This window comes from Drosophila suzukii (genome assembly GCF_043229965.1).
Source record: "Drosophila suzukii chromosome 2 unlocalized genomic scaffold, CBGP_Dsuzu_IsoJpt1.0 scf_2c, whole genome shotgun sequence".
Classification (NCBI taxonomy): domain Eukaryota; kingdom Metazoa; phylum Arthropoda; class Insecta; order Diptera; family Drosophilidae; genus Drosophila; species Drosophila suzukii.
In genome coordinates this window covers 15,301,554-15,324,968 of record NW_027255896.1, presented here as the reverse complement: position 1 = coordinate 15,324,968, position 23,415 = coordinate 15,301,554, and the positions used below count along the sequence as shown (strand labels likewise).

The 23,415-nt window shown below is 37.2% G+C and overlaps 2 protein-coding genes across 16 annotated transcripts in view; one reads left to right on the top strand and one right to left on the bottom strand.

Annotated features, from left to right (window-relative positions):
* Positions 1-17,273, bottom strand: part of LOC139354306 (golgin subfamily A member 6-like protein 2) — a 33,823-nt gene extending 16,550 nt beyond the window's left edge. The window contains exons 1-2 of the mRNA XM_070998527.1: positions 17,213-17,273; positions 16,530-16,755 (exon numbers count right to left, since the gene is read on the bottom strand). Coding sequence (XP_070854628.1) covers positions 16,530-16,755; positions 17,213-17,273 — 287 coding nt within the window. The remainder of the gene's footprint in view (positions 1-16,529; positions 16,756-17,212) is intronic.
* LOC139354007 (uncharacterized) overlaps positions 1-23,415 on the top strand; it is a 978,888-nt gene that overhangs the window by 85,517 nt on the left and 869,956 nt on the right. The window lies entirely within an intron of this gene.

The window sequence follows — 23,415 nt, the reverse complement described above, 5'->3', positions numbered from 1 at the left end:
TGGCGCTCGGGGAGCTGGGCGGTCGCTGCTCGGGAACTTCGCCGGTAATCGCAGGGCTCTCCAGGCTGCCGCCTCTTGAAACCACAAATCGACCTACCGCTCGTCCGTCACGCCAGGTCCTGCTTGGTCGGGCAAGGTACGCTGGGTCGCAGACAACTTTCCTCCCCAAGCTTACGGCTCTTCGTCGTAGGACTCTTTTGCTTGTCTCTGACAGACCCGCCGGGCGACTCGCCAGGGTGTGGTCGTGACAAAGTTAGAAAACAAACGCCTTGACTTAGCCGCGTGATGCCTTTCAGAACTCAGCCACCTGTGTCTCAATTCGGAGATTCCTGATGTCCTGATCCCGAACGTCTCGACGTGGCGATCTTGCTCCTTGTATGCTTCCCACGGCGCTGCTTCCGACGACTCGCTTGGTTGTAGCTCCCTCGTAGATTATTTGCTTGACTGACTGTTTATTTAGTACTTTAACTGGTCTTGACGGTTCGACTCCTCGTGATCGACTGATCCAGCTGCCAGCGCTCTGCGGCCTTATATAGGGCCTCCAAGCACCGTTATTTCCCTTTTGCGCACGGCCCGCTGGATCTCTCCACTCTGGGTCCAAAGTCCGTGCCTCCTGGATGACCCACTTCTCCTTCACGTACCGCTTTCACTCGATGCTCCGCCCACTGCTGCAGTCCCGCTGATTCCCGGGCCGCTTGTGGCACGCCTGTGTGCCGCTCCACTGCCGAGATGTGGCACTTCCTCTCCCGGTCCAAAGTTCACGGGAGAGTCCAAAGTCCCGTGGAGTTCCGTTATCCCCTTTTGCATACGGCACTCTTGCTCTGCCCGCGAAGTCTCCATTCTCTCTCGATCTCCATCCTTGGTCTCCAATCTCTCTCGCTCTCCTTCATTGGTCTCCAAACTCTCTCGCTCTTCTTCGTTGGTCTCCAAACTCTCTCGGTCTCCTTCATTGGTCTCCAAACTCTCTCGCTCTCCTTCGTTGGTCTCCAAACTCTCTCGGTCTCCTTCATTGGTCTCCAAACTCTCTCGCTCTCCTTCGTTGGTCTCCAAACTCTCTCGATCTCCTCGCCGCGCAGTTACTACGCGAATTCGCCGCGTATCTGGTAAGCGGCCGGCCATCTGCTGCTGCTTCTATTTGTCGGGAGTTATTCAACTCCTCACAAGGTTAAAAAACAAAAACTTTTATTATTTTCCCAGTAATAAGCCGATTGTTCATATGGCAGATATATGATATTGTAATATGTTCGGAGTTTCCATAGTAATAGTCCAGATTAGTTGTATTTATAATTATTTATTTAGATAGCGACTCTACGGTCGCTTCTCTCGATCTTGATCGAATGAATATGTGTTACAATATTAGCTTAAATTAAGCCTTAAATCGAAACGCAGCGCTGCTGGTAAGGACAGCAGCAGAGCGGCTGCATTATATATTATATATATATGTATATGAATATATGATGTGTACACCCAGAAAAAAAGGAACGAAAAAAATCAAGAACATTTTTCATGAAATGAGAACAATCCGTTCTCCATTTTTAGTTCTCACATTTCGAACGTTTGTTCACGAAAAGCGAACGGTGTTGGTAACAATTTCTACCGACGAACAACTTGGTTCCAAGTTGCGAAAAATGTTCTCAGATATCGAACGCCGTTCATGAAAAAGCTGCGATAGACGCGTTAAAGTCTATCGAAATCGATAATATCAACACCGTTCATAAAAACATGTATGTAGGTCTAGGTCCCGATTTTCGGCACTCGAAAAATTCGCTCGGTGGTCCAGCTGCTAGAGCGTCCGCCTTCGACACATGGTAGCACAGGTTCGAGTCCGCGAGAAGACGGTTGTGAATTGTAAGTTTTATTAAAAAATTATTTGTAATGTTTATACATATGTATGTACTTCTATTAATAATAAATTCTTTGTCTTCAGCAAAATAACCAAAATACATTGAATTCTAGCAATAACAAAACATAGGGTGGGAAATCAAATAAATCTCTACCAGGCGTTCAGAAAGTCTAGCATGTACACAAACCTCGTTTTTATACCCGTTACTCGTAGAGTAAAAGGGTATACTAGATTCGTCGGAAAGTATGTAACAGGCAGAAGGAAGCGTTTCCGACCCCATAAAGTATATATATTCTTGATCAGGATCACTAGCCGAGTCGATCTAGCCATGTCCGTCTGTCCGTCTGTCCGTCTGTCCGTCTGTCCGTCTGACCGTCTGTCCGTCTGTCCGTCTGTCTGTCCGGATGAACGCTGAGATCTCGGAAACTATGAGAGCTAGGCTATTGAGATTTGGCGTACAGATTCCTGAGCTTCTTACGCAGCGCAAGTTTGTTTCAGTAGACTGCCACGCCCACTCTAACGCCCACAAACCGCGAAAACCTGTGACGCCCACAATTTGCATGCTAGATAAGAAATTTTAACTGAAATGTATTGGTGTCGTCAATACCTATCGATTGATCAAAAAATAAATTTTCCACGCCCACTCTAACGCCCATAACGCTTAAATTTGTCTACCGCCGGTAGGTGGCGCATTTTAATCTCGCTTTGCATATCTCCATTTCCCTTTGAGTAACGGGTATCTGATAGTCGAGGTACTCGACTATAGCGTTCTTCCTTGTTTTTTAATATTTTTATGTTCTCCACCATTCGTTCGGAACCCAACCCTAAAGTTTCGGTCACATTTTACGAACGACCGTTCATGAACTGTCAACAAACGGGCTTACGCACTTTTTGACAACGTTTGGTCTTGATTTTTGAACGTTTCGAAAGGATTTTTTTCTGGGTGTACTCGTATGTGACTGTAGCCGGGCAGCATAGGAATGCTGACCATGCATTTATGCCTTATGCGCCTTATTGGAGGATCATATAACACTTGAACTGAAGTCAAGTGTGTATGTTCACATTGCAACAAAGTGTCACTGCGTTTTAGTTGATACTATTTTTTACTGTACTTAAGTACAGTTGTCATTGGATAAAAGCTACATATATAATATACACTACAAGATAGGCGTCCGATTTTCAAAAAAATTGAATAAGTTATTCTTAAACTTCAAAAAGTTCTGTATATCGGAGAAGAAAAGATAACCATCAACAAAAATAACGAAGCAATAATTATTTTCCACATAATATTCCCATCATTCCTATGGCTGCTATATGATATAGTCGTCCAATTTCCTAAGTATTTTATTCGAAATTCTGAAATATTAAACAAATGCTATTTACCGGAAAATAAGAATTTGATAAAAAAATATCGCAGGTATAATTACTTTCCTATTATTTAATGTATAATGTATATAAATGTATAAATAAGAATACATCAAAAACGAAAATATTATGCCAAAAAACACCGAAGCTATACTTTTTCGAACAAAAAATTGCTTTCATTTTCTGGTTATTCCAATGGTAGCCATAGGATTTAATTGTCCAATATTTCTAAAATTTTACTCGAAATTCCGAAAAATTAAAGGAATGATATTCCCAAGAGTAGAAATTAATACGCCAAAAAAAAGATAAGATTCAGCTTCAGACAGTGCGTTTTGGTCGTTTGTGGGCGTTAGATTGGGCGTGGCACCCTCGCCGAAACAAACTTGCGCTGCGCAGGAGCTCACGAATCTAAATGCCAAATCCCACCTAGCTTTTATAGTTTTCGAGATCTCAGCGCTCATACGGACGGACAGACACACGGACATTGCCAGATCGACTCAGCTAGTGATCCTGATCAACAATATACACACTTTATTGGGTCGGAAACGCTTCCTTCTACATGTTACATACTTTCCGCCGAATCTAGTATACCCTTTTACTCTACGAGTAACGGGGAAAAAGACACAAAAGTTACAATTTTTTTAAATTTTTTTCAAAAAAAATTTGTTTGATACGACCTGCAATAGAAAAATGACTTTTGGAAAGGTTTCATCCCGGTTACGGTGGCGTATTATCTAATTTTTTTACATACGTAGGAAATTTAAATTTATTCAATAAAGTAAGAATTAAATGTATGTACATTGTACAATGTACATTCTACATATATACAGTGTAATTGTGCCCAACTAAATAAGTTGTATATTTTTGTTGTAGAGAACGGCTTCCGTTTGTTAATTAAACTATAATTCACAGTTTTTTTATCGCGAATAAATGTTTGATTTTGTACTTAGACTCTGGATTTCTTAGTTTGTTGAATGTCTAGCGATTTTCATACTGAATTCTTAGAATATTATCTTTACCCTCCGCTCGAAACTTATCCTTCTCTACCTGCAACTCGCGCAAGAAATGTTCCTCTATCAGCTTGTCTAAGTCATTATCATACTTGGTCTTCATGTTTACCCTAAGTGACAATCTTGAATCTTGATGGAGAGGAATTGATAAGCTGTTGAACCCTGCCTACATATTTGTACCAAGCCTTTGGGTCTTCTGCATAACTGTTAAAACTTGAACGTTGGCCACTAACAAATGCAGGATATATGATTTTTACAGTAGTCCCAAAAAACATTAGCTGTGAATGCCGTCCCACGATCCGTCATTATTCGATTCGGATTACCAAAACTTCAGAAAGCCTTCCAAATCTATCCACAACTTCGTATGTGCCAGTACTTTTAGTAGACTACAAAACATGATTGTACTGCTTTTTTCTTAAATTCATGGTACCAATTGGTTAATACAATAAGTCTGTAAAGGTTCGTATAACTTTTTTATCGTGTTTAAAGAACCCCCTTTTCCCCATACTTATCCTTTCCTAAGCGATGCACTTTGCACAGGACCACTCGATAGATTGAGCCTTCTTCTCTTAATCTGAGATGTTATAATCGGATATCTACGAGCTCTTTTATAGGATTCTTGCGAAGAATATCGTGCTTCAGATAGAAATCGTCATAGGTATTTGGGTTTATGACCTTATATAAGGCGAGTCCTGATGAACAATTGGAGACGAAGAGTCTCTCCACCGTTGAAAACGTCGCACGACTCTGGCATACTATATATTTATATTTTTGTGTTTAAGTGAATTGGTATACTTAAGGACAGCAGTATTTTTGATGCACGGATATTTATATCCAATAACATATAATACCTTCCAAAGCCCAGGATCCGGAACACGGTTCCTACAATATAAGCCTAATATTTTATTAAAGAAACTTATAATGTAAACAGGATTTTAAAACTACAGGTGCTGACGTGAGAAGTGGAGTAGGAAGTTGTCGACATACAACCTTGACAATAGGGGATCGTATTGCTGGGGCCGTGGCGATCCATTTGGCCTACGAATGTGTGAAGGGGCGGGAATATGGCCGAAACACAGTCCGATTGTTTTACGATTAAGCGACATCTGATCTTGTGGGGCAGTGCGTACTGACGGTTGTGGAACCTTACTTACTAATATTGTTTTCCATCACTTTAAATATTCATTCTCTTTATGTTAAAGAGGAGAGAGGCTTACAAAGGTCCCACGACACAAATACGACGTAGCTTATGCCAGCAAAATGGTGCCTGAACATCGGACTCCTCTGAATCGGCCCAAGTCTCTTTTAGGACTCTGGCACTAATATGCCTACTTAACACAACCTCAGCGTCATCTAACTTCGTCGCAACCGTAACCAAACCTAGATTGTATATCTCTTGCCACTTATTTTAATTACCTCCTTAATTTCAAGTTTGAGAACATCGGTGTGGATGCGAATGTACGCTGTCTCACACATGGTGCAATTATCGTTGCCAGAATCAAATAACGCTGTGATCTGGTCGTTTTCCATTCATATGTTTTTAAACGTTCTGTTAAGATAGCAGTGACAGCTGCTGAATGTTCGAACATTTATGTTTCACATCCTTTCAAACTACCGCGTTGATTTGTCTTGTAACCTAACTAATTGCATTTAAAACATTTCATTCAATGTAGCAACGTCGGCCACCTTGGTTACTTTTAACTACAGGAAAGGTTTCTCACGAAACTCTTTCAGATTGGAGGCCTGGTACACACAACTTTTATTTTGTTACAAGTTTGGTACGCTCCACAAATACTTCGACTGAATTTCTAGTGTGGTTATACTGTAAAAGTATGCTAACAGACTAACTTTCTGGGTTTTCTTCCTATTTTCTAGAATCTTATCCACCTGTTTTGCCATAAGATTTTCTTAAAATACATTATCATATATTCTTTTAATGCAAACCAATCCCTAACTCCTGGCTGACTAGCTAAGAATAATTTTGCAGCTACCTTTTCCAACTGTAATATAATTAATCTCGAAATCTGCAATCCATTCATATGTACCTGGAGCATCCTTTCCAGTAAATGTAGAATTCTATTCTCTATCTCTTAGTGTGATCGACATGGCTAAGGGTGGAGAATTATAAAAAGCTGACTCTACGTCGTCAGTTTCCTCGTACACTGACACTTCTGATCTTCCTGAATATTCCTCTCCTGAACTTGTCAATGTAAATTCTTTTAATTCTTCTTTAAGATCTGCAACAGAAAATGGCGTGATCTCTTCAGCTAAATACTTATCTTTTTTTTATTAAACCAATCAAATCTTTTCTGAATACTGTTCTCTTAAACTTATAATTAAGAACATTTTATATGGGATTGTTGGGTTAATGGAATGGATTTCTTATGTACTACTACTGCTTTCCCCCATCTTTTGTTGCACATCACTGATAAATACCACTGCTTGACTTCGTCTCCGGTGCTTTGTTGCGATTGAAACTGCTACACTTGCCTGCTTTCTCGATGAACTGCATTTCAACATTGCTTTTAATCCCAGTGACGCCACTTAGTCGCCTCGTCTCAGTCACCTCTTCTAGATATTTGCTTTGTGACAAAGGATTGGAATGTATTAACGTCTTATCCAGATCTCTGCTCCCACATAATCCTCTGCAGCTTTTGCTTTTCCAATTGATTCTCCTGGTCATGTTGTCGCTTGGAGTAGATTGGAATGTATATACGCCTCTCATTTTCCGTTAGGAGCTTACATTTCGCGCCGGATACAACTCTGCACACATTGGCAAACTGCGCAAAAAAAGTTATAGTTTGGCACGTTGGTGGATTGTTCTCGGTCGAGCCCTCAAATTTGTAAGGAAAGGCTTCCGTTAGTTAATTAAACAACAATTCACCAGTTTTTTATTTAGTAAATTTACACAGTTGTTCTTTATATTAACTAACACAGTTTAATTCTTAAATCTGTGCGAACAGATTGTAACATTTGAGAACCACACGACCTTCCTATGCCTCTTGCTTTAACATTTGGCCCCGCTAATGAAATATGTAATTTAACAAAACCAATCCTTCATAAATACACATGTAAATAAATGACTTTTGGAAAGGTTTCATCCCGGTTACGGTGGCGTATTATCTAATTTTTTTACATACGTAGGAAATTTAAATTTATTCAATAAAGTAAGAATTAAATGTATGTACATTGTACAATGTACATTCTACATATATACAGTGTAATTGTGCCCAACTAAATAAGTTGTATATTTTTGTTGTAGAGAACGGCTTCCGTTTGTTAATTAAACTATAATTCACAGTTTTTTTATCGCGAATAAATGTTTGATTTTGTACTTAGACTCTGGATTTCTTAGTTTGTTGAATGTCTAGCGATTTTCATACTGAATTCTTAGAATATTATCTTTACCCTCCGCTCGAAACTTATCCTTCTCTACCTGCAACTCGCGCAAGAAATGTTCCTCTATCAGCTTGTCTAAGTCATTATCATACTTGGTCTTCATGTTTACCCTAAGTGACAATCTTGAATCTTGATGGAGAGGAATTGATAAGCTGTTGAACCCTGCCTACATATTTGTACCAAGCCTTTGGGTCTTCTGCATAACTGTTAAGACTTGAACGTTGGCCACTAACAAATGCAGGATATATGATTTTTACAGTAGTCCCAAAAAACATTAGCTGTGAATGCCGTCCCACGATCCGTCATTATTCGATTCGGATTACCAAAACTTCAGAAAGCCTTCCAAATCTATCCACAACTTCGTATGTGCCAGTACTTTTAGTAGACTACAAAACAAGATTGTACTGCTTTTTTCTTAAATTCATGGTACCAATTGGTTAATACAATAAGTCTGTAAAGGTTCGTATAACTTTTTTATCGTGTTTAAAGAACCCCCTTTTCCCCATACTTATCCTTTCCTAAGCGATGCACTTTGCACAGGACCACTCGATAGATTGAGCCTTCTTCTCTTAATCTGAGATGTTATAATCGGATATCTACGAGCTCTTTTATAGGATTCTTGCGAAGAATATCGTGCTTCAGATAGAAATCGTCATAGGTATTTGGGTTTATGACCTTATATAAGGCGAGTCCTGATGAACAATTGGAGACGAAGAGTCTCTCCACCGTTGAAAACGTCGCACGACTCTGGCATACTATATATTTATATTTTTGTGTTTAAGTGAATTGGTATACTTAAGGACAGCAGTATTTTTGATGCACGGATATTTATATCCAATAACATATAATACCTTCCAAAGCCCAGGATCCGGAACACGGTTCCTACAATATAAGCCTAATATTTTATTAAAGAAACTTATAATGTAAACAGGATTTTAAAACTACAGGTGCTGACGTGAGAAGTGGAGTAGGAAGTTGTCGACATACAACCTTGACAATAGGGGATCGTATTGCTGGGGCCGTGGCGATCCATTTGGCCTACGAATGTGTGAAGGGGCGGGAATATGGCCGAAACACAGTCCGATTGTTTTACGATTAAGCGACATCTGATCTTGTGGTGCAGTGCGTACTGACGGTTGTGGAACCTTACTTACTAATATTGTTTTCCATCACTTTAAATATTCATTCTCTTTATGTTAAAGAGGAGAGAGGCTTACAAAGGTCCCACGACACAAATACGACGTAGCTTATGCCAGCAAAATGGTGCCTGAACATCGGACTCCTCTGAATCGGCCCAAGTCTCTTTTAGGACTCTGGCACTAATATGCCTACTTAACACAACCTCAGCGTCATCTAACTTCGTCGCAACCGTAACCAAACCTAGATTGTATATCTCTTGCCACTTATTTTAATTACCTCCTTAATTTCAAGTTTGAGAACATCGGTGTGGATGCGAATGTACGCTGTCTCACACATGGTGCAATTATCGTTGCCAGAATCAAATAACGCTGTGATCTGGTCGTTTTCCATTCATATGTTTTTAAACGTTCTGTTAAGATAGCAGTGACAGCTGCTGAATGTTCGAACATTTAAGTTTCACATCCTTTCAAACTACCGCGTTGATTTGTCTTGTAACCTAACTAATTGCATTTAAAACATTTCATTCAATGTAGCAACGTCGGCCACCTTGGTTACTTTTAACTACAGGAAAGGTTTCTCACGAAACTCTTTCAGATTGGAGGCCTGGTACACACAACTTTTATTTTGTTACAAGTTTGGTACGCTCCACAAATACTTCGACTGAATTTCTAGTGTGGTTATACTGTAAAAGTATGCTAACAGACTAACTTTCTGGGTTTTCTTCCTATTTTCTAGAATCTTATCCACCTGTTTTGCCATAAGATTTTCTTAAAATACATTATCATATATTCTTTTAATGCAAACCAATCCCTAACTCCTGGCTGACTAGCTAAGAATAATTTTGCAGCTACCTTTTCCAACTGTAATATAATTAATCTCGAAATCTGCAATCCATTCATATGTACCTGGAGCATCCTTTCCAGTAAATGTAGAAAACGATTCTTCTATATCTCTTAGTGTGATCGACATGGCTAAGGGTGGAGAATTATAAAAAGCTGACTCTACGTCGTCAGTTTCCTCGTACACTGACACTTCTGATCTTCCTGAATATTCCTCTCCTGAACTTGTCAATGTAAATTCTTTTAATTCTTCTTTAAGATCTGCAACAGAAAATGGCGTGATCTCTTCAGCTAAATACTTATCTTTTTTTTATTAAACCAATCAAATCTTTTCTGAATACTGTTCTCTTAAACTTATAATTAAGAACATTTTATATGGGATTGTTGGGTTAATGGAATGGATTTCTTATGTACTACTACTGCTTTCCCCCATCTTTTGTTGCACATCACTGATAAATACCACTGCTTGACTTCGTCTCCGGTGCTTTGTTGCGATTGAAACTGCTACACTTGCCTGCTTTCTCGATGAACTGCATTTCAACATTGCTTTTAATCCCAGTGACGCCACTTAGTCGCCTCGTCTCAGTCACCTCTTCTAGATATTTGCTTTGTGACAAAGGATTGGAATGTATTAACGTCTTATCCAGATCTCTGCTCCCACATAATCCTCTGCAGCTTTTGCTTTTCCAATTGATTCTCCTGGTCATGTTGTCGCTTGGAGTAGATTGGAATGTATATACGCCTCTCATTTTCCGTTAGGAGCTTACATTTCGCGCCGGATACAACTCTGCACACATTGGCAAACTGCGCAAAAAAAGTTATAGTTTGGCACGTTGGTGGATTGTTCTCGGTCGAGCCCTCAAATTTGTAAGGAAAGGCTTCCGTTAGTTAATTAAACAACAATTCACCAGTTTTTTATTTAGTAAATTTACACAGTTGTTCTTTATATTAACTAACACAGTTTAATTCTTAAATCTGTGCGAACAGATTGTAACATTTGAGAACCACACGACCTTCCTATGCCTCTTGCTTTAACATTTGGCCCCGCTAATGAAATATGTAATTTAACAAAACCAATCCTTCATAAATACACATGTAAATAAATATATACCTTATATTATTAAATTTGCTTTATATCTTGCAGAATCCCAATAAAGGGATAGGTGCACCTAGCTGGACTTCGTAAAAGACGTTTGGCCAGCTTTTGTGCGATAAAAAATAAAATTTATAAAATGAAGTGAGCACAGAAAAAATCAAACCTTGAAGCAACAGCGATTCCGAATTAAAATATTATTTTATTATTTATAACTATTAAAACAAAAATATAATAATGAAATTGGAATGCTGTTTTCTGTATTCCTTGCTGTTTTATGTACTCCTTGCAGAGGATATAATTATTTCAGCCAGAAGCTAACAACGCAGTGAAGGACACGTTTCCAACTTCATAAAGTATATGTATATACATTCTTGATCAGCATCACTAGACGAGTCAGTCTAGCCATGACCGTCTGTCCGTCTGTTCTTCCGTTTCTACGCAAACTATTCTCTTTGCTAATTTCTTTTGGCTAATTTTAAACAAATGTATGAAACTTTAATAAAAACAGACCAAGTTTAACCATAAAAAATTTTTTTTGCTGCCAATTTTGAATTTTAAGAACGAAACCCCTTATTTTGTACTGAATCCATGTTTCACTTAACACGATTTCGCTTAACACGAGGATTTCTAGGAACGTAACCCCCGTGTTAAGTATGAGGGTACTCACAGAAACAATCATACCGATCAGACCGTTACATACATAATCGGGCATTTGACCACTTTTGTTGGCCAATATTAATAACTCGCTCAATTTGAAAGATCGGGATCAAACCATACCAATCGTTTTTTGTACTTTTAGGCAACATATATATGAAAATGGATTGGATCGAAGTAATATACCCTATAGCTGCCAAATAATTTTTTTTTAGGTAGGTTAGTAGTTTTAACGTTGATAATACTAAATTTATAATTGTGTCGAAATTGGATAATAATATATTATAGTTTCCATTGGAGCTATCTGCGACTTTAGGTGCCCGCCAATCTGTACATTTTTGTTTTATATTTTCAAAAGTAAAATTTATTTGTTTTAAACAGTTTTAATAAGAATTAAATTGATAATTAAATTAACTGAAAAGTAGTTCATTCCACATATCTGCAAAGTAAATGTATATAAAGTTAATTAAACATGTTTTACTTAAGGAATAATATACGCACCTGCTATGAAACTTCGGGCTCTTCGGATTCGAGATCAATATTACATAAAAATCAAAAAGATTCTCAACTTCAGCCAAACTACTATCGGGTAATCATGGGTAATCATTACTTTTTGTAGAACTAGATAACAACTCTATGTATTCAGTAGGAAGGCACATTCGCTTTTGTTCTTGAATTTGAAATAGCAAACTGTTCTGCTTCTGGCGACCAAAGACTTTTCCCATTTCTCTCGGTTATAATTGCATTTTTCTTTCCATATAGAAAACGACTCAAAGTTGCGAAACTTGAGGTTATGTACTAAAATATTAAATTTAAGAAAAAGTGGCAATAAGTTGCGATTCTGACAACTGAAATAAGATTGTTTCAAGTTTGTATTTTATTTTCATTTAGTTTTATTTTAGGGTTTATTTGGAGCAGCAATGGTGCCGCTCCAACGATCGAAGAGTCTCTGATTTTTACAATATTCTTTAAGTCTAATTAAGGCTAAGTCTCGTAGCTGCGCTGCTCGCAGGCGGCGGCAGAGAGACGGCTATGTACCTATATACTTATGTATAAAGGAATGTACTTATATATGTTGCTATGCGCTCTCGAGTGGAGTCGCGAGGGGTATGCATATGCTGTCCGTTCGTTGCAATTATGCCGACGCTAGCACTTTCTGTGTGCGGGCTAAGCCATAGCGATCGGTTCATATTTCGGCCACTTAGGGGACTTTAAAATATGTAAACACTGCAACAAAGTGTTACAGTGCTTACCCTTTAAGTACTTTCGGTACAGTGGGTATTCAATGTATGTGCATACTACATCTCCCTCCTTTTGAAAAATAACGTAATATAATGAAGTTATTTTTATAGTAAAAATTTTTAATTAATACACTTTTTTTTTTGTATTATTATTTTTTGTATTTTGTTATTAGAATCAAAGAAAATGAAATTATTAAGAGAATATGTGTATTTATTTATCTATGTATGTGTGTCTTTGTATGGCCATACTAAGTGCAATTTATGAAATAAAGATTTTTAATCTATCCTTATGAACTGTTTGTTTCTTTTGTTTATTATTTGTTATTACTATGTTATCTCTATCTCCTATTTCCGTTACTATATACGGACCTGTATATTTAGGATCTAACTTATGACCTGTCTCGTTTTTTAATAAAACTTGGTCACCTACTGATATATCTATATCATTTGCTTTATGATCGTATAGTAGTTTATTTCTATTCTTATTTGCTTCTAACATAACTCTAGCTCTTTTATAGGCTACTTCTAATCTATACTTACTCTCCTTAGCATAGTCATCTATATTATATAGTGCTTCTACACTATCTATGCTATTAAAATGTTTTGGTAAATTACTTGTTTTACTGAATACTAGCTCATATGGACAATAAGTATGTGCCATAGAGGGGGTCGTGTTGAAACAAAAGACAAAATATTGAAGCCATACGTCCCAATCAGTTTTATCAACCGATATGTAAGATCGAATGTACTCATTGAAAGTTCTATGACTTCTTTCTATTGTTCCAACTGTCTGGTGGTGGTGTGCTGTGGATGTAATATTTTCAATATTTAAATATTTGCACAAATCGTCTATAATTGAATTCTTATATTCTGTTCCCATGTCCGTAATGAACGTCTTCATTGGACCGTACTTCAGGATAAAAGATTCAAATATTGCTTTAGCGACAGTATTAGCATTTTTATTCGGAACAGGTATGGCAACTAAATACTTAGTTAAGTCACATATTAAAGTGACTGCATACTCATTGCCATTTTCTGATTTTGGTAGTGGACCAATAGTGTCCACTATCACTCTGTCGAAAGCATTTATTGGTGTGTCAGTAATTGTTAAAGGGGTCTTCGTGTGTTTAGTTATTTTGGCTTTCTGGCATTTTTGACATTTTCTTACGTACTCAGTTATATCTTTAGACATATTTTTCCAGTAATAGTGTCTTTTTACTTTGGCCAAAGTTTTTGATATGCCAGTATGACCTCCTTGAATTGGATCGTCATGAAATGTAGACAAAATTGCTTCTTTTTCTTTTAAATTTGCTATTTGGGTCACCGGGTTGAGTAGCGCTACTCTTAATGTTTTCAAGATTTTATTGCCCATTAATTTGAAATTATCTATTGAAGTATGTTCAAAGATATTTTCCCACGGTGCCACTTTGAGTTGGCTGATTTTATGTATACCGGCTTGCATTTCAAGCCTTTGGAAAAATTGATCTAAGTCAATAACTCCATTAGTATATAAATCGCTGACATCATATCTTGCAGTAATTTTTTTGCCTTGTTTAAATAAACATAACGTATTTTTTATCTGCAAGGTCACTACTTTACGTACTTCATCATTGTTTATGACGTCGTATACGTTGGGCTTAGAAGCTTTATTTAAGGATTGCATAGGCAATTCTTGTTCTTGATTTTCCGCGCGGAATTTTTGTCTATTTTGATATCTAGTAGTGACTTTCAATATATTTCCAGTTATATTTCGTAGATCTTTGATGGTTATCCTTGATAACGCATCGGCTACATAATTATCTTTTCCCTTTAAATATTCGACTGTAAAGTCGTATTCTTCTAGTTCGAGCCTCATACGTGTCAGTTTAGAACTGGGATTGATCATTGAGAAAAGGTATGTTAAAGGTCTATGGTCTGTTTTTATTAAGAAATGTTTTCCATATATATATGGTCTAAAATGTAATATTGCCCAATGAATTGCAGCTAATTCCTGCTCAGTAGTACATTTGTTACTTTCACCTTTTGTAAATGCTCTTGATGCGTATGCAATGGGAAGTTGGAGACCATTGTGGTTTTGAGTTAAAACCGCTCCACATGCTTGCTTACTTGCATCTGTTATTATACAGAATTCTTTAGTGAAATCTGGATATTGTAGCAATGTAGGTTCCATAAATTTTGTTTTTAAATATTGAAATGCATTTTCACACTCATCCGTCCATTTAAAAGGAACATTCTTTTTACATAATCTTGTTATGTGCCGTGAATAGTCGGCGAAATTTTTTATAAAACGTCTATAATAGTTACAGAATGCTACGAAACGTCTAGCACTGTCCGCGTCGTGCGGAACTGGGTAGTTCATAATGACATCGTATTTCTTGTCATCTGGAAGTATTCCTTTATCAGTGCATTTATGACCTAGAAAAGTCACTTCATGCATAAAAAATGAACATTTTTCTGGATGTAACTTTAGGTTGTATTTCCTACATTTCTCAAAAACATCTGTTAAGTTCTTAAGCATATGTTTTTCGGAACAACCAATTACAATTAAGTCATCCATATAAAGGAATGCTTGAGAAGGTTCTAGACCAGAGAACGCAATAGTCATCATTCTCTGAAACGAATTAGGAGCTATTTTTAATCCGAAGGGTAATCGCGGGAAGCGATATGAGCCGTTGCTCGTTGAAAAAGACGTTATATCTCTTGAACCTTTTTCTAGTTCAATTTGATGGAATCCTGACATTAAGTCAAGACATGAAAAGTATTTAGCTCGACCTAGTTGATCTAAAATATCATCAATTCTAGGTAATGGGAATTTATCAGAAAGTAATTTTTTATTAATTTGGCGGTAGTCAATTACTAATCGCCATTTCTTTACATTTGACCCGGGGGATGATTTCTTAGGAACAAGTAACAATGGGCTATTATATTCGGATACTGACGGTTCGACAATCCCGTCAGAGATTAATTTTCCTACTTGCTTTTGTATTTCGTTCACCTGACTATGTGGGCTTCGATAGTTCTTTATATCATCATCTTTTAATCTCAGTCTTTGTTTATAAAAATTATTTGTGGTTATTGATTCGGTTTCCAATCCGAATATATCGCTATACTGGGTGCATAAGCTAGAAAGCTGTGACTTGAACTGTGTAGGGAAGTTTTTTGAAAGTTGTGATAGTACGGATTTTTTTCTATTGTCTGGATTTGTGTTGACTACATCGTAGTTCGAAAGTGGTTCATATGTTAGGTTATCTGTACTGACTACTTGGTCGGTATTTGTTGTGTTTATTAGCATTATGAAGGCATTATTGGATGTTGCTATGGTATTTGCAACGTAAATACCATACTGAATTTCCTGATTTGGAATTAATACACTGTCTTCTTTTGAATTAAGTTCAGTTTTCCGAATAACTTGGGATCTTGCTGGCAGACGTATTGAATTATTGCCAGCACTATGAGCTATTGGTACATTAATTGGAAATTTTAAATTATTGGGTCTAATTATAAGCCAATCTTCAGATGGCTTGAAGTCTAATTGACAGTTGTATTTTTTAATAAAGTCGATGCCTAATATTCCATCGCATGGAATAGGGAAATGTGAATTTACTATATGAAAATCGTGTGGGATTATGTATTTAGCTGTCTGTATCTCTATAGAAACTAAACCTTGGGATTTGGTTATTTCGTTACTTATGCCTTTTATGTCTATGATGTAATCATCTTGGATGTTTTGGAAGTTATCCGAAGTTTCTTTTAAAATGGAAATGTCTGCACCTGTGTCTATTAAAAAGATAAGTTCTTTTCCAGTAGCTACATTGAAAAATGAAACGAATATATTTTGGCTGAGATTAATAGTGTGAATTCTGACTTCTTTTATTGTTGAGTATTTAAAGGGCTTCGGGAGTTTTCCGATGTGTTTTGGTTAGTATTTTGGGTAATTCTGACATTGCTTTGGTTATTGCCATTGTGGCCTCGGTTCGAGTTACTACCACCTCTAGAGTTTCCTCTATATTGGCCTCGTCCTCTATTGTTATTTTGGTAATTGTTGTTATAGTTATTGTGATTACCACGAAAATTACCTCTATAATTTCCACGGCCGCGATTTGAGCCGCGCTGTGGATAGTTCTTGAATTATAGGACGGTGTTTGACTGTCCAGTTGCTTCAGTGACACTATTGACAAATTTGGAAACGGCATCGTTCATAGTACTAAAGGTGCCAGCTTGCATGATAAGTTTTACCTTATCGATTGTGCAATTTTTAGTCATTGCCTTGACTGCATGCTGCGTGGAATAACTTCTGGCTAGCTCTAAAGATAAACCATCTGTTATAAATGCACCTTCTAAGGCTTTCGTCATCTGCTCAATTTCTTGTGTGTATTGGTTAGCAGTTTTATTGCGCTGCTGTAGGTTCATCAGCTTCGCTGATAATACTTCAACAGTTTCGCCTTTGACGTTGCCTCTTAGTCTGGAAATCACTTCAGTAATTGTTGTTTCATTACCGATTAGATTTCTGGCGACACCTTTTAGCTTTGTTTTAATTATGGAAACAGCTAATTCTTCGTGCTCGCCTTTTATTGATTCTATTATTTGTAAAGCATCAATGAAACTTGTTAAATTTTCAGCCTTACCATCAAAAACTGGTATAAGCTTGGATACTGTATTAATAAAGTCAATATTTGATTGTGCCATTGTGATAGAGTTACTTATTTTGTTTTCTATTACACTTGAAGTATCTGAATCTGTTGAATTGTCCAGATCAGTGTATACCGCCGGAATAGTAAGATTATTTAAATCTTCATCTTCTATTTTGAGGTTTACTTCGGGAAGCTCTTCTGACTCCGATTCGTTCGCTTCTGTTGATTCAGGGTCAGGTGCAGTGTCAACTTCTATTGGAGTGTTAAGAACGGTTGGTACCGATAATTCTAAACTGAACTTTTGTTTAACAAATATTAAATTAGTTCGTAGTCGTATCAAAAGTTTCGATACCTGTGACCAATGATTTTGAGTTAATCTTTCCCTGTGATCATGTATTAGCATTCGCGCTTCATTAAAGCACTCTACTAATATTTCAACATGCTTCCTAACCGTGTTCTTTTGGATAGGTCTATTCTGGGTTAGTGACTTGTGTGATCTGTCAAATTTAGTTTTAATGTTTGCTAATTCCTCGTACAATTTGTTCCATTCCATGCCTTTAGTTTAGCCATACTTTGTAAGAAGAATATATTAAAATATTTTTATATTTTTTTTTTTTATTTCATTTTCTTAGATTTTAGGTGTTAACATTTATGTGTAATCACTGTTGTTTGTGCTGTTTTTTTTTTTATTTATTTGTTTTGCTGCTTATATTTTGTCCAGGTCATTTCCCTGGCTCATATACCTTTTTCTCGGACATTTATTATGCATATTGTAAATTTTGTAAAAGAAAGTGGTGCACATGATAACAACAATGATTATCAAGAGTATATGTACCCAATATAGATTGATGTTGCTAGATTCTACCTTATTGATGACATTGGCAGTGGAATCCACTGTTTTTATGTCCAAAGTCATTTTGGTGGGTTTTGCATATACTTGAATTTTATGTGTATAAAGTGTTTTATTAAAATTATTATGATCTTCTCTTGAAAATTTACTTATCGCATTACTGCGCATTTAAATTAACAAACTTCCTACCTAGTTTTTTGCATAGCTTTACGGGCTACACGTCTAATCGGGCAGAAAAAGTTCCGCTCAATTTTACAAAATATTATATTATATAAAAAAATATTCATCGTAGTGCAATCAAAAAAATTATGCAACGCAGTGCATGGGTAAAAAAAAAAAATTTTTTTCCAGCTTAGTTGGATTCTTTTTCTTCCTTCTACATCAGCTGGTCGTCGCCAGCTTGGCTACGCTGATGTTCCTTCGAAGGCGCAGGTGGCGGTCGTGCCTCCCACGCTTGATAACTGCTGCAGCTGTCCTGGGCCTATTGGCTCAGGCGGTACCGGCGCTGGTCTTCGCACTGGTCTTCGGCTTCATGCATGCGTAATTGCATGCCGCAGAGTTGAGAGGTCCGGGGCAGTCGGTCGGGCAGACTTGTGGTTGTTTCGGCAGTGGCTTGGGAATATTTGGTTTCGTTATTAGTTTTTTATTTATAACTTGTATTTGATTTTCTGAGTGAGTTGTGACTTGTGGTACTCTATTTTGGAGGGTTTCCTTTAAAAATTCAAGCTCGTTGTAAAGTTTTTGCGCTGTACTCCATGCGGGCGGTGTTGGTTGAGCAAATAGCAGCCATTTTAGGAGGGCTATTCTTTTGTTAATTTTATTCTTCTGACCTCCACGTACCATAACGCACACTCTACTCACTCAGACGGGTTATTTTTTAGTATATCCTCCATGTATTATCTTCCTGATCCGCTGCTCCTTGTGACTCTAGTCACGGTCGCCATGAAATAAGATTGTTTCAAGTTTGTATTTTATTTTCATTTAGTTTTATTTTAGGGTTTATTTGGAGCAGCAATGGTGCCGCTCCAACGATCGAAGAGTTTTTGATTTTTACAATATTCTTTAAGTCTAATTAAGGCTAAGTTTCGTAGCTGCGCTGCTCGCAGGCGGCGGCAGAGAGACGGCTATGTACCTATATACTTATGTATAAAGGAATGTACTTATATATGTTGCTATGCGCTCTCGAGTGGAGTCGCGAGGGGTATGCATATGCTGTCCGTTCGTTGCAATTATGCCGACGCTAGCACTTTCTGTGTGCGGGCTAAGCCATAGCGATCGGTTCATATTTCGGCCACTTAGGGGACTTTAAAATATGTAAACACTGCAACAAAGTGTTACAGTGCTTACCCTTTAAGTACTTTCGGTACAGTGGGTATTCAATGTATGTGCATACTACACAACATACATTTGATTTGACAGATTTCAACTGTTTAAACACACAAACACTTAGTATACACATCCTGTCTTTGAATTCATATTACAACAATTTCTTGGAACGCTTTTAAATTGATATTTTGTATACCTTAAAAATGAACGACGAAAGTAGAATATCACAAACACATGGCTTGCATCACAACCAGCGTTTTTAACTGCTGTATTGTTAACAGAGACGCCTTCTATCGGATTTCCTGAAACATAACATTGCAGATTGGTCTTCTGCTAATGTATCCTCAAGCAACATATTTTGATTTAACGTATTTTTAAAAATAGGTTTTTTTCTAACCAAAGTGGTCAACTGCTTTAGAACCGAAGGTAAAGCATTTTAAAGCTACCTACCTAAAGCTACAGTACCGAATTATTTAACTGTAAACTTTAAACGCGATTATTTCGGAATGGTGTTTACCCAAAAATGATTTTGAGGTGGACACGATACCTGGAAAACTTTAGATCCGATCGCTTTCGTTTGTCTTGCCAATACATTATATATTTTTTATGAAATATTTTAATTTTATCAAAAAAACAATTTATTTTTACTTGGAAAAATACCTTTTTTTCCATAAAACTGCCTCCAATTCCGGTGTAAGCGTAATTTTTAAAGTTCCTTTGCTCAGCTACAAGATAATTGATTAAACTAACTAAATGTTTTCACATTTTTGATATCAGATAAACTATTCTCCCGCAATCGTGTCCTTTGCAAGGCACTAAAAATCTATAATGTTCGGCAGTTTGGCCGTTAGTTTTTATTGTTTTTGGTAAAAACAAGTTAAAATAATGTACTTTAAGACATCAAAACAGGTTTGTAATAAAACAAGAAAGGAAATTAACTTTGGCAAGCCGAAGCTTGTATTCCTTGCAGTTATAATTATTAAATTTAAAAATACAAAAAATGATATTCCCAATAGTATAAGAAAATATGTCAGAAAGCACCGAAGCTATAATTTGTTTCATATTATTTTCCCACCAATTTTCCGATCGTTCCTACGGCAGCTATATGATAAATTCGTCCGATTTTGATAAAATTAAATTCCAAATTCAGAAAAAATTGTTTTTCCAAGCGTAAGAGGTGTTAAAAAACACCGAAGCTGTAATTTATTTCATAATGTTTTCCAGCCAATTTTCCGATCGTTCCTATGGCAGCTATATGATATAGTACGATTTTGATAAAATTTAATTCTAAACTCAAAACTAATTATAAAATGTTATTTCCAAGCTTAAGAGGTTATATGTTAAAAAACACTAAAGACAGAAACGGACGGACAGACGCACATGGCTAGATCGACTCGTCTAGTTATGCTTATCAAACTTCTGCGTTGCAAACTTCTGACTGAAATCATTATATCCTCTGCAAGGGTATAAAAACCAAGAAATCTAGCTATTTTTCGAGGTACATGTGTACGAGTATATAACCATTTAAACTAGGAGGCGGCCGAGTCGACGTAGTTTAAGAGAATTATTTAATTTAATATAATAATTTCATAATTGAAAAAATATGTAGTGAATTGAAAGAAACATAAGCCTAATGAATATTTGCTGATGAAAAGGCGGTGGAAAGGTGCTGAATTTACTGATGAAATATAAATGTTTTGCTAGTGAAAGGAGCGGAGAAAGCATTTTACAAGTTGTACAATAGGGCGGGTCGGTTTGCGTCCAAAAAAACTGACAAATTGTATGGGGGGAACGTAACCTTTAAAGGATGGTAAGCAATATTGTCAATGAAATGTATGGTCTTAAATGGCGATTGACCTTTCCAAAAGCCAAAAAAATACTGTTTTATTTGAGGATATATGTTTATCATAATAAACAAAAGGTTTGTATTAAACTTGTAAAAAGAACAAGCGAATTGAACAAATTTTGACATGTAGATAGATATGGCGCTACACAGGCATTACCGTGGGCGTATGGGCTATCCCAGAAACTCAAGAATCTGCATGACAAGTCTCAACTTACCAGCTTTTATAGTGTCCGAGATCTCAAAGTTCATTTGGACGGACAGACAGGCATGGCTAGGTCGTCTCGGCTAGTGGTCCTGATCAAGAATATATATACTTCACTGTGTTACAATTTTCTGACTGAAATCATAATACCCTCTGCAAGGGTATAAAAATAAAAACAATTTCTAAAATTAACTCATTTTATTTTTTGGAATGTCAAACTATTTTTCTTCACAAATGAACTCAATACCAATACCAAAAGTTATCCCCATATAACTTAGTTACTAAAAAACTAGAGCAAATAGGGATGACCTGTGATCTTAGCTGAACGCCGCTTGATATATTGCAAGCACTGTAGCGTCATTTCCAGTCAGCACCCTCGAGGAGGGTTCAGTATGAGGATTTTCGCCAACCAAAAAATAAATGTTTTCACTGTCGAATGAGCATTTAACAAAAACTTGCAATATATATCCATAATTTTTCTCAAAGAACATTTAGAGATTGTTGTATCATTAGTGTTGCCGCCATAATTTAAAATTAATTTTTAATTTAATTTCTTATGTTATATATAAGCACTCGATAATTCTCGAGGTACCGATATAAGAAATATCGACCTCATTTATTCTTTTAAGAACCATCCCTAGAACCGGCAGAAGCGAAAGAAGAGAAGGAAAAAGACAAAGTTTTTAAGCGTTCTCCGCAGCGCCAAATGTAGTACACATTGATTCGGAAGCTGAAATTTAAATAAAGTATATTTCAAAATCGTAGTTTACCGATATCCGTCTGTGCCTTCAATTTGGTGGTGTGGGCTGCTGTAAAACCAATTCATTCATAAAAACTTTGTACACGCGTGGTTGTCGTTCTAACTGTACAACTACGAAGCGAAAATTTTCCAATTAGCCATAATATTGTGAAATAGCAATCGCATCTTTTTCTTGAACGTTAGGTGAGAAAAACGTATATGTAAACGGAAACAACAAAACCCCAGAAATTACGCACACAACTACAATTCTGGCGCACGCCAAGTTTACATAGCCTTCAAAAGTAAACAGAGATGAGCAAAAATGTTTGTAGAATATGAAAGAAAAAAGCGATAGGAACTGAGCAAAGTTGGGTCCAATGCGACAGTTGTGACAGTTGGTACCACTTTCGTTGCGCAGGCGTCGACGACGACGTCGAGAACAACGATTGGAATTGCGATCTGTGCCTTGTTGGAGATAACTCCGAAAACCCACCTGGAAGGATACTACGATCACCGCCTCCAAATCAGTTCGACAACACCAACATTATACCCGTAAACCAAAATAAGGTCGAGCAGCTAGTGGACGACCTCATCGATATGTATAAAACCAGCGACGATCACATTATTCTCGATGATTATTCTACCGCGAAAAAAAACCAGCTAATGCTCGATATGCTGGAAGTAAAAACCCTTCCGAGCAGAGATTTATCGAGGAGAAGTATAAAATTTTACTGCAAATGAATACGATAAACGTATCGACAGACGGGCTGTTTCAGGCGACGCCCGCATCACCGTCCAGTTCCCAAATCGCCGCAAGGCAAGCTATACCCAAGGAGCTTTCCTCGTTCAGCGGGGATCCTGAGGAGTGGCCAATGTTTATCAGTACATTCGGGCACAGTACTTTCGCAGCAGGGCTCTCCAATGTTGAAGACATACTCCGTCTACAAAAGTGCCTAAAAGGCAGGGCACGAGAAATGGAGAAGGATAAGCTTCTACTGCCTAACCTAGTTCAGGAAGTTATGAGCACGCTAAAAATGGAGAGGATGATCGACAAGTTGAGGAAGCTTGCGCCACCCAAAGAAAAATTGGAATTCATAATAGAGTACGCGCTCGCAGTACTCTAGTATACAACATTTGCGCAACGATCGAAGCATGCAGCCTAACAGCGCACTTAAACAACCCAATGTTAATCAAGGAGCTTGTAGACAAACTTCCAAGTAGCCACAAACTAAAC